Source organism: Ochotona curzoniae, unplaced genomic scaffold (assembly GCF_017591425.1).
Source record: "Ochotona curzoniae isolate NIBS_2020 unplaced genomic scaffold, NIBS_Ocur_1.0 contig_291, whole genome shotgun sequence".
NCBI lineage: Eukaryota > Metazoa > Chordata > Mammalia > Lagomorpha > Ochotonidae > Ochotona > Ochotona curzoniae.
In genome coordinates this window covers 15844993-15857872 of record NW_024465649.1, presented here as the reverse complement: position 1 = coordinate 15857872, position 12880 = coordinate 15844993, and the positions used below count along the sequence as shown (strand labels likewise).

The following is a 12880-nucleotide window of genomic DNA, read 5'->3' as shown; positions in this document are numbered from 1 at the left end:
TGTAAGCACATGGAAAGTGGACCAGTAGACAGATTATAGCTCACTCATTTGCTTGATCATTCTAATAAAAAATTATACATATCTATATAATATCTAAATACATGTACACCATAAAATATACTATACCAAACAGCTCTTTTATGCTAAAATGCCCCAGAATTTTCAAAAAAATTCCTGTATTTTCTTAGTATTATCTCCTTACAAATACAAAACAGATTTATAGCTAATGTAATACAAAAATGTAAGACAGTATCTGAGGGACTGAGCATATTTCCCACTGTGAATAATTTCAATTATATTACTTTGATTCCAAAAAGAAAATAAGTCAGAATTACTTAGAGGGTTAGGGATAGAGGACAGTTAGAGATTACCTGCTGAATGACCTGCCTCTAGGCATAAGTAACTGCATTTTAAAACCAATTTTGTAATGCAACCTAAACTCTTACCATATATTGGTATCATTTCTATAATACTCTAAACACCAACATGAAATGCAATATCAATATATTAAAATGACATTTCTACTGTCTCGTATATATAATTTTTGTCAAGCCCTAAGCTATTAATACTATAACAGCTGACTTGAAGTAACCTGCTATCTGTCATTAATTGACCATGCTATTTAGCTACATTAATAGCACATTCCTCATTGTAAAAATGGATACATTGTGATAATAACTACTTCCCAACAGGTTTTCATGAATTAAATAACTTCACAATTGTGTAGCAGCAGAACATGCGAGCAATGTGAATTGTGTATGTTCTAAAGTATGAAAACAGCACTATTATCGCCATCCTACAGATCACACTGAAGATCGTACTCATCACATTACTTTTTAAAAAGCTCAAACCTAAGAGTCATTTCAGAACAAAATGAAATAGTACATGGGAAAAATGTTTAATGCAAAGCAAGCTATCTGGAAAGCTTTGCTTAAATATCTGCAAGTGAAACTTCCAGTGAAATTGAGAGCCCACCTGATCTATACAACTTTGATATGACTGCAATATTTACATATAATAAGCTTTATTTATATAACAAAACATGATATTGCATATTGAAAGCATCTATTATTAATGCTTAGAGGCCAAATACCCTCATTTATTGTTACTAGGGCCAATATAATGTGAATTCACTTTGTAGTACATTAGTTTTTATACATATAACAAAATACATATGTATAATTACGTACATTTACAATATTGCTTTTCACATAAATATAAATAAAATTTTCATTTGTCTGCATACATAAAAAAAGGTTCTAAAAACAATTACAGTGCTATCTTCATAATGCCCAGATTTGGCCAAAAATTTACATACCACAATTTTTCAAATCCTTAAATAAATGATACATTTTTATATTCCACTTGCTTCTTACACAAAATATAGTCAACCACATAAACTTTCATCTATTTTCTTTACTCTCCAGGCTTTCTTCCAGAATCAAGTCTTACACTTCTAACTACATCTCATTATACTCACTGGCTATCTCACTATTACTCGAATTCAAAGAGCTCAAAAGAAACCCATAACAAAATCATTTTCCCCCCTCTGATTATCAAGTTTTGCAAATGAACTCCAAGTTTAATACCAATGTCTCTCTTGATCTCTTTTGTCTCTTCTCTCTGGAAAGTTGTTATATATAAGGAATAGCAAGGGCTTTATCACCAACTGAATCTGGGTTAGTTCTGCTTCCGCTACCATCTGTCTAATTTTAAGCAATTATATCCTTTTGAACTTAAGCCCCTTGTCTAAAAAATAAAAAAGCATCACACTTGTAGAATTTTGTTTGTAAGGTTTGATTGTAAAGGTGTGAGGCAGGCATTTGACCTAGTGGTATTTGATCTAATGGTCATCACTTGGGATGCCTGCATCGCATATCAAGTGTTGGGTTCAGGCACCTGGCTTCTGATAAAGTGTCCCACTAATGTGGCTCACATGCTTGGGTCCCTGCCATCCAGATGGGAGATCCTGAGAGAGCTCTGGGCTACCAGGTTTACTCTGTCCCAACCCTGACTGCAGCAGGCATTTAGAGGTAAACCAGGGGACAGAATATACCTCTTGCTTTTTCACTCACCCTCATTCAAAATAAAATGAAAATAATAAAAAAGCTAAAGTATATAAGGTGCTTAAAAAACAGTAAGCACTCAGAAATGCTGATAAAGTAACCCATTTTCCTTCATCAAGAACTACAGATTCTTTTTTTTGAAATGTTCCCACTGTCACTACCCTTGCAGAGGCCTTGTCATTTACATCATCAGATATAAGACCTCAAATAATTCTCCATTCATCTAGGGTGATGGCCACCAGTCAACTGTTCAGAGGCCTTTATCTCTCTGGAATATTTGCTCCCAGAAATACAGAAACTGTATTACATCATTTCGAATCTCTGACCATTCCATCTAACCTCCATCTCCCAACATCATGAAAACAGAAAAATTGTCTGACGTTACTATGAACAAGCATTTGCCCCAAAAAAGTGTTAACCAAGAAGAAATAGACAACTTCCTGGAAACCTGCACCTTACTAGGATTGACTTATGAATAAAAAGATTGCCTAAACAGATCGAGAGCAAATAGCAAGATTGAAGTCGTAATAAAAGAAAAAAAACTTCCATCAAAGAAAAGTTCAGACTACAGGACTCATTGCTAAATTCAACCAAATTTTTAAAGGAGAATTAATATGAATGCTTTTGAAATTATCTGAAAAAATAGAGTAGTAGAAAATTCTTCCAAATTCATATTATGAATCCAATAGGACCTGCTGGGGAGGGAAAAGAAGTACAGAGGGGGAAATATTGATTAGCAGGTTCTCAGTTTCAATCACTTAGGGGTAAAAGTTCTGATGCTGTACTGTACAGTAGGGTGACTACAGATAACAATGCACCAAATATGCTATCAACATAAAAACTAACGTGGGGTTTTTAATGTTTTAACTATAAAGGAATGCTTTGAGGAAATAGACATTTACTCCAATTAGTCGTTACATAATGCATACATGCATGCAAATACAACATGATAACACAACTATATCATTATTAAATGTGTTTAAAATAACTTAAAAATTTGTAAGGTGAAGCAGATAGTTTCAGAATTAAGAAATGTGAACACTTCCCTGAGAGATTCAAGAACTGCTTTATGTTTCCTCAAAAGCAGTTTTCTTAGATTCAGAAAAGTGATAAGAATAGAAAGTAGACTTTAAGCTCTGATTTATTCTTTCAAAAGTTGTGCAATAAGAGAGACTTTATTTTTAGGAATCCCATTTACATAAATACTTTAAAATAATATTTCCTAGGCAGTTTCTTATCTTCAGCACTAAATATTCACAACATGTAACAGTAGTTGGCAAGGGTAAACAGCACATCCATTTTAGCACTAAAAGCCTAAGAACCAGACACATCTATTAGCCTTCCACCAGAGAGTTCATAGAAAAGAAAAAGAACTAAAGAACAAAAGGAAGAAAAGAGCAAAAGATCTAGGGTTTACCCAATAAACCAGCCTCTTGTTTTATTGGAGAAAGGCAAGGTAAGTAAAGCCATAGGGAAGAAAATTTCAGCAAAGCTAGAGATAAAACTTGTAGAAACTTTCATGTTAGTTCAAGAGTTTTTCCTGCTTGCCTTATCCCTCAAAAAACAATTTTGGGGACTATTGGTTCACTAGTTACAACACTCATAATCTCAGGACAGAGTCATATCACATTTCAATTGAAAATATATACAGAATGGTAATTGTGCATTGACTTAATAAAAGAAAATCAGTTAAAAATCACTCTGATTTGGTCACATTGAAAAATCTCCTAGTTACAGAGAAGATGTATGCAGTAAGAAGTAAAATTTATCCCAAACTGGCAAATGTGTATCCAGAAAGAAAATATTTCTTTCATAGGGGCTCACTGAATTAGGTTCTAGGAATTAATTAAAACAGCAAACTATAGCATTAGTTCCCCTTCAGAAAATAAGAAAAGGTACTTTCATTCTAGACTATATGTAGTTTATATTAAGTTGAAATAAAAGAACCAGATTCATCAAACAACAAGCCTCTACCAAATCATTAGATTCTGCATCCATTTCTATAGTATGTGTGATACTAAGATTCAAATCAAAGACCTCACAGAATTGGTAAACCTAAGCCAAGATAAAGTTTTCTTGTCATTTGTAGGAAAATTCAAAATACTTACAAGTTTTAATAAGCAGTAATATATTTATAAACATCAATCATAATCACTGCTAATCCTAGTGCAGACATGCTGCTGATAAAAAAATTACTGGAGTTTAGCATCACTTAAGGGTGTATTTCAGCTTAGGATCATATTTCAAGTATTGACTTAAATCATTCTAACTTCTTCCTAATATATTTATGACACTGGGAATAATTTTCCATCCAATAATTGCATCTATAAAGCTTTTTTCCTGATGCACCTTAGGTAGCTACATGACCAGAGAGGGTCTTTAAACACATCTTAAGCTTACATGCCTCACGGATTGGAAGCTATCAGTTAATCCAGTGAGTTAAAAGAGCCTCCTGCCCACCCCAGGCACAACGAGGAAAGCATTAATGCCTTCATTCTAAAGATGCAAATTTAAGAGAAGCACCACAGTAGAGCAAGTGGCAAAGCTGGTATTTTAAAACTTAACCAGGTTGCCTACGAGGTAGATAAAATTAAATGAGGTTTCAAATAAGCATGTACTGCTCCCAGTTCAACAAAAGTGTTTTCATCACATTCATCAAAATACTTGCATACTGTCAAAAGTTAGCCTATTTTTCCTTTAATTAATGTTAACACCTTCAGCTTCTAATAACCTGAGTTAAAATATGTAAACTCAAAATTTGTGGGTGAAAAAAGTCAATATTCATTTGGTGCATATTTATTGGATGCCTACTAAATGGCAAGCATACATTAATTGCTGTTTTTGTCCCTACTCTACACTTTACCAGATAAACACATCAAAAGCTTTGGGAAATCTCAGCAACCTCACAATTGTAATAATTCAAAACAAATATGTTCTTGGTGTTTAATATAGTTGAAAACAAATATATTTACCACTTCCTCCTTTACAGAATAAAATATACATTATTCTCAGCCCCATTCATGTTATCCCCTTTCCTCAGTCATGAAATTTTGCTAATAGGAAATAAGGCAAGAGGAAAAGTGGTTTCAGTTTGGATTTAGAGCCAAATAGACTTTGGTTCTAGCTCTTTGGTTTTATAAATAGTTGCACAGCCCTTGAGACACCATTCAGTCTTTCTGAACCCTTTCCTCATCTATAAGAACATAATTACATCCCCATTGCAGGGATTTTGTGAGACTTTAACCAGGTATTTGTAAAGTCCCGACGGAAAAAAAGGTACAACTCTGCAAATTAAAAGAGGATGGCTTGGGCTAGCATTATGGCACAGTAGAAAAAGCCTCTGTCTGTAACATTTACATCCCACACAGGCACCAGCTCTTCCACTTAATGAATTGTATTCATTTGGATGAAAATCACCAGTATGCTTGCTGCATTACCTTGCCACAATTACAAAAAAAAATGAATTCTGAAATATATTTGCAACTCAAGTTGCCAAATAAGGAACAAAACTGTGTTCTTTTAAATGTGATTTCACCACTAACTCTTTATACATACTCTTATACATTCCCACTTACATAACCCAACCCTCCCCCCAACACGCTTGCATGTATCAATTAAGCTGTTATTCCTCGGGGGTGTAAAACATTATGTACATTTCATATTTTATCTCTAATTCTCATCTGAAAGGTAGCTTTTACAACTCCAGTTGTGAAAGTAAGAGACTTAAAAAAAAAAAAAGTTTTGCCTATTATTAACATACCAAAACTACTCTCATTGCTAAAGTCCTTCAAACGTCAACATTTATAGAATTGCATGTTTTTTAAAAAAAAAAATTCATTTACAGGACTAGCACAGTGGCACAGCAAGCTAATCCTTCACCTGTGGCATCAGCATCCATGTGGGCACTGTTTCAAGTCCTTGCTCTACTTCCATTCCAGCTCCATGCTTGGGCCCCTGAACCCATATGAGAGAAGTTCCTGGTTCCCAGCTTCAGACTGAGGAGTGAACCAGGGGATGAAAGAGTCCTTTCTCTCTCTCTCCCTCTCTCTCTCTCTCTCTTTCTCTCTCTCTCTCTCTCTCTCTCTCTCTCGGTCTTCTTCTTCTCTCTGTAAATCTTTCAAATAATAATTTAAAAAATAAAAGCATTTATTTCACACAAAAAGTGAAGCAAATTTTTACATGTTCTTTATTCTAAAGACATAATTGCAGGGGCTGGCATGGTGGGGGAGTGGGTAAAGCTGCCACCTGGAACACCAATATGCTATATGGGTGCTGGTTCAAAACCCAGGTGCTCCACTTGTGATCAACTCCCTGCTAAAGTGCCTGGGAAAGCAGCAGGCAATGGCCCACCTGCTCGGGCTCCTGAACCTACAAGGGAGATCCAAAAGAAGCTTCAGGTTCCTGGCTTCAGCCTGACTCAGCCCTGGCCATTGTAGCCATTTGGGGGAGTAAACCAGATAGAATCAGATAGAACATCTCTCAACTCTCTCTCTCTTTCTCTCTCTCTCTCTCTTTCTCTTTCTCTGTCTCAGTGTAACTAATTATCAGTTACCACATTGGGAAAACAGGCTTCTTAACAAGTAATTCATACAAAACCTTACATTACGCTTATTGGAAAGAAGGGAAAAGAAGCTGAAAAAGTGGAGCAACTGTGATCAAGTTTGAGGTAGCATTGCTACATTTAGTTAACTACAATGTTTTCTTTTTCATTATTATTAACAGTAATATTTCCATGAGAGTAAATTCATATCTTGCATTCCACATTTTAAAACACAAGATCTAAAAGAAACAACTTCCTTTGGCAACTCTCCTTACAGATCTATTAAAAATCCCTTTACTCCATGAAGAAATTTATTGACATGTAGGTCACACAACAATGGGTCCCATGTCAGATCATTCAGATACTTCTACATTCACTAAATGTTACTGTCTGCCTTTCTGCTGGTAACAAAAACGGTTGTGACAGTGGAAAAACAACACTTCACATCCATCATTCTGTGTTTAAATCTCACGTTTTTATGTAAAAGTATATAAAATATATTTGAAAATTTCATATTCAAGCTTCAACTGAACTAAGCAAATAAAATTTATTGGGCACTTTGAGTATTTCATTTCTAACATTCACACTCACCCTGTAATATGATCCACATCTTACATATGAGGAAGCTGAAGATCAGAAAAGTTGTGCACAAAGTCTAATCTAATAAAGTCACAAAACAGGATTTATACAAGTATTGGAGCTCCAGTTTTTTTCCCACATTATCTTACTAAAATATGCTTGGCTTAGAATAGAATCTGTAGGGCAAGAAGTTTCATCATGGCTATGGTTTCTTCAGCATATGGTAAGTTGCAATACAAACAGCCAAATCAAACAACCTGAAAGACTAAATTTTATATGAATTCTTTACGGATTTGAGCAAGTTGTTCAACTTTTCTGTGCCAAAATTTTCTCCAAATATAAAATGTCAGAGTCATTACGAGGTTAAAGTGATTAAAACATATTAAGCACTTAGAATAACACAAGTCACAGAATAAACACTCCATCACCATTACCTATTAACACTGACATGAAAAATCACCACAAGGCCATGTATTGTATCAGGTTACTCCAGCCAGCAATAGCTGGATACCCAAATAAAAAGTCAGTTCTAACACTGAATTGTGATCCAGCAATCCAGTGATTAGATAAAGACTGTCAACAAAATTCTACTTTTGGAAATCTGAATTAAGAAACAAAGATTGAGCTAGTTACCCGTGATTGCATAGTCAAATGACCTTTTCACCATCAACAACTTTCTTTCCTCAAGAGTGATATGACCTCCTTATTCCTAAATCTAGTTTTCCATTCCATATTCTGCATTAGCTGGCAACATTCAGTCTATCGCATATTCCATTTATTATTGGGTTAACTCTAATGCTCTGGTTGGATCTTTACATTCTGAGAAGGCACTGAAACATTGCAGCTATTCACTTCATCAACCTAGGCCTCTCCTACCTTTAGAGAGAATCACTGACCCCCATGTTTCAGTAATTAACTCTAAGTGAGTTGGAACACTGCTTATAAACACAAATACTTTGTCAGCCTATCTGCGTATTTGGAGATTCAAAAGAAAATTCACATTCTATTTATCCAAATCAAAACTCATGATCTTCCCTCTCAGTTCTAACACTTTGCATCTCAGCAATGCCCTCAACTATTCTGATGTCCAAGTCAAAAAGCGAGAAGTGGTCTTTGATATTTCCTTCTCCCTCATCCTCAAGGACCTATTACTTTTATCTCCCAAGTATTTTTCAACTCTGATGGTTACCACAGTAAATGGAGGCAGGCAGAGTTTGCTTCCAACCAAACCCAGGACTGATAGGGGAATTCTGGTGGGCCCCTCACACTGTGCAACCACTGTTGCACCAATGAGGGGCACAAACCCATATCCCCCCACCAAATAAGGGCTGAGGCAACCCCCCCGTTCGGCTTCCGTGTCAAGAAGTGTTTAAAAAGCCCCTTCCCTGTCTCTTCCGTGATCTTCTTCCTTTGCACTCCTTCATGTCTGTCTGTCTGCTGCCTGGGGAAGGGAAGCCCATGACCATGGTTCCTTGAAATAACAGCCATCTAAATTATTTTATATATTCATTTGAGTTATTCTTTCCCTGGTGGTCGGCGAATCTAAAAACTCCTTCTCTAACTCCATTGCCACCTTCTAACCAGTCTCCCTGGGTCTACTCCTGTGACCTCCATGCTCTCTGCTTTAAAGCAGAATTATTATTTAAATGATTCTCATCATGTCAGATTCCCACTCAAGAGCCCTCAGACTTACTACTGTTCTTGGAATTTTTATCCAAATTCCTATTACAGCCTACATAGTCCTGTAAAATCTGGCTTCAGCTCACCTGTTCTCTCATAGTCCTGCGCACACCCATGTTTTTCTCACATCAGTTCCTTAAACACAACACCATGTTTCTACCCACCTCAGGGTCTTTGCATATGCTTTTTCCTCTACCTATATTGCCCTTTGTCCTTCCTTTCATTTGTCCAATCTCCATCAAAGCTCAGCTGAAATAGATCTTCCAGATAATATCAGGTCATTTCATTATTCACTTAATAAAGTTTTACAGAGACCATAGAATGGATTAGTTACAATACTAGATAAATTAAAAAAAAAAAAAATAAGAAGACTTAGTGAAACACATTCTAGTGGCAGGGAATGGACACTAACCAATACAAGCAATTAAATACTATGTTCCAAGGATTTAAAAATGGGGTGGGGGGAAGGAAAGGACCAAACAGAATTCTCAGGGTATAACCTGGTCCTGGCATATAGTTAGCATTCAATAAATATTTCCTAAATGGAAAAATAGGCAAAGGTACAAACATATTTATGTCCTGAGGGAACTAAAACTATGAGTAAAGGAGCAACTTGGTAGAAGAATTGCAGATGCCATGCAAAAAACAGAAGCCATCAAACTTTGAATCATTCCTGCTGGCTTCATAGAGTTTTCAAGTTTTTCAATCCAGGTACACACACACAGACACACACACTATAACCAACACCACAAATATCTCAAAAGCCACTGATTTTCTGCAAACCCATGGATGCCATCCCTTGTACTGAAGCTCCAGTTCTTCAGTCTGTAGTGCCTATTAGGAAAAACTTCCTCCTCTAGGCACAGGATTGTACAAACCCCTACCTTCTTCTAAGACCCTGCAAGACACTCTAAACCTAGCCATACTCACAAGGGACTAGGACTCTGGATCTTTTTTCCTGTCAGCCTCCTTAAACACCATCTTCCAGCCACAGTGACAGGAACAGGAACCCTTTGGGAATTTTGAATGACCTTCAAGATCACTGACCCCAAACAATCTTTGACACTCAGGCCCTAGGCCTTCTTTGATACAGTACTTCAAGAACTGGGATTTATTGGGGGGGGGAGGGGAGCTCTCTCCTGTCAAGCCTCCTATATATTTTTTAGAATTCCTCCAAGAATTTGTAAACTTTCTCTGTGACAGAAAGTGACCCCAAAACACAAACACTCTGTAAAAGCCTTTTTTGTGGCACTGAAATCAAAGGAACACACTTTGCCTCACACACCTGCCTCCCCAAAAACCAGAGGCTCCTCTTTGTCCCGCCCCACCAGAGCATGCCCCTTTAGGAATCCGTCCCAGGCAGAGGCTCCATTACGCAGAGGCTCCTTGGGATCAGCACCCACCCCAGGTACTCCTGACTGTACCTTCCCTGGCCTCCCACCCCCTTCCAGGTTCGTGCTCACTTGAGAGCGTGCACACTCCCCACACATCCCCCCATACCAGGACTCCAGGCCCGGCCACTCACCTGGAGTGGTGCACACCTCCCTTGACCCCTAACCCCACCACTCACAGAGCCCCACCACTCATAGAGAGGTGTTTCCTCAGGAATTAGGGCCTTGCCCTCCAGTCACCTCAGGCCCAGGACAGGCGTGTTACCTCAGACTTCCCCCACGCGACCGCCCCCACAGACCTGCCTCAGGCGCCGTCTGGTTCCGCTCCGCCATTTCTGCTGTCCCTCAGTTTCCGAGGACTCGCGAAAACCTCGGGTCCAGGCGGTGGAGCGGGTGGTGGGATCAGCCGGCTGACAGGAGATCCCTCCGGAAGACGCGGCACGACGGTTGCCGGGGCAACGGGCGGCGGCGCGCAGGCAGTCGGCGCGTGGCGCGCGGGCAGAGAGCGTGCGGCCGAGGCCCCGCCCCGCGGTGCGAACGCCCTTCGGCGGCCGGGCGCCGGGGAGCTGCATCCAGCTGCGCTGCTCCTCCGCACGGAGCCAGCGCGTCCCAGCAACTGAGCATGCTCAGCCGCTTTGGGGATGCCCGGGCCAGGTGTGTCAGACGGCACTTTCCCGCTGCACAAGGGGGAGTTCCTGTGCAGATCACAGAGACTGGCAGAAGCTGTCGTTTCTGTGGTCGTTGCTCAACTCTGGAGACTTGAAACAAGTGTGTAGATTGCCCAGCCCTTCTCCCACCCATCCACGGGCCCCCACGGCGTGTTTGGCCTGTGTGAAGGTGCTAGTTTATGACTACAACTTAAATACGCTGAGAACCGGCTATGCACCCACCAACCCAAAGACGCAGAGAGGACCTTTGGGTTGTTCTGTTTTGCTAATGTAAGTGTTCCTCTGTGTGCCTGGATTGTGCTTTTCCACCTTTTTCTAGTGAAGCACAGGACTTCCTAAGGCTAGAGTATAATCCTATACTTCCCTGACCAGTTCTGCCCTCCCACGTCCCCCTGTGCCTGTGTTCCTCCTAGTAGTCGGTGCTCTGGGGCGTTTTTTCCTTCTGTCCTCACCACTGAGCCATGAGCTCCCTGTCACCTGGCCAGGATCCCTTCACTTTTGTCCACTGCGAAGTGCAGCGTGGTGCGTTAACACGTGCCAGACAAAAACTGATTTCCTGAAAGCCATCCCCTACGCATTCTTACCTCTTCTATTGAGCGCTTCATGTTGGATTTTGCTAGGGAGGACCCTTCTGTTGAACAGGTTCGCTGAAAGAAGCCAAGAGGCAATCGCTTGAATAGAGGTTAACTGTTTGAAAGGCTCCCAGACACAGTGTTGGAAAAATAAATTGGTGGGGAGGAGGGAGGTTTAATCAGACTCCACAGACAGACGGACAACCTAGCTGAGTCTTGAATAAATGAGTCAGCCAGGCAAAAGAAGGGAAGAATGTGACTGGAGGTCAGGTACACAGCGTTGACGCTAAGCAGGAAACTGCTAGAAGTCAGCCAGAAAACAGAATGCACCAGCTCTCTAACGGGCTTGCTGTGTGATAGGTAGGGTCTTATTTGGGAACCCCTAAGACAGAGCCTGAGGCAAAGACTTGGGTACTAATAGTCTGAGAGGAAACAGGGTGACTGACGTAGAGAGTGTAAGCAAGGGCCAGAGAAACAAACCAAGGAAGATATGCTATTGAGCTGACTGCTTTAGTAGACAACTGTGCTTCATTTCACTGGAGACCTCTGAAGAACTGCCTGCAGTGTGACTCAGCTACTGACCCACTGAGGTACTGGAAGGCTGGGACATTTATTTCCTAATTTCCATTTCATTGATCAAGGTTTACTATCCACCCCCTACCTGGAATGCTCACATTTCCTGGAGATGATTGCTCAGGGCCGGGCAGACCTTTAGAGTTTAACAAAAGTTCTAGAGGCAAAAACAAAACAAAACAAAAAAACAACTAGGAAATCTTTGAGGTTAAGAGGCTGGCAGAATGCATGGAACTGTTCTGCTCCCCCTGAACTGATACCAGAAATATGATGGGGGTACCATAAGAATATTAAACCGCATGAAATCATGCTTCAAAAATATTTTTCACATTTGAGCATTTGAAGCCATGACCTCAACAAGCAAAAAGATGAACATACATGTATTTTTCACAAGTCCACTAACTGCCAAATTCTGTGAAGGCTGTGGGAATTTCAGTGTGGTGGCGATCACTAAGGGCTAAGGAGGACAAAGGAACTTTGTTAGGTAAACGATAATAAAAGACAAAAGAAGGAAAAATCTAGTTGCACGAATAACCTGACATTCTTCTGGCTTTAAAATCTTGAACAAGTCATTTAGAGTTATCAACCCTACTTTCCTATTACAACAAACTGAGAAAAAGGTCCTGTGTATCACAGAATTTCCTGAAAGTCACAAATGAGGTAATGGATGAAAAGAAGTTTTACAAAAATAGATTCAGTGAACAAAAGGGCATTAGGTGCTTTCAAATAGTCACTTAAATATTTCCTAAAACTTTTTTTTTCCTGAGGCAAGCCTAAATGCTGAGGATAAAGAGATGACTATAACACATTG

At 39.3% G+C, this 12880-nt stretch overlaps 1 protein-coding gene across 1 annotated transcript in view; it reads right to left on the bottom strand.

Annotated features, from left to right (window-relative positions):
* AGBL4 (AGBL carboxypeptidase 4) overlaps positions 1 to 10696 on the bottom strand; it is a 1125681-nt gene extending 1114985 nt beyond the window's left edge. Inside the window, exon 1 of the mRNA XM_040978580.1 lies at positions 10556 to 10696. Coding sequence (XP_040834514.1) covers positions 10556 to 10589 — 34 coding nt within the window. The 5' untranslated portion in view covers positions 10590 to 10696. The remainder of the gene's footprint in view (positions 1 to 10555) is intronic.
* Between the last annotated feature and the right edge of the window lie 2184 nt (positions 10697 to 12880).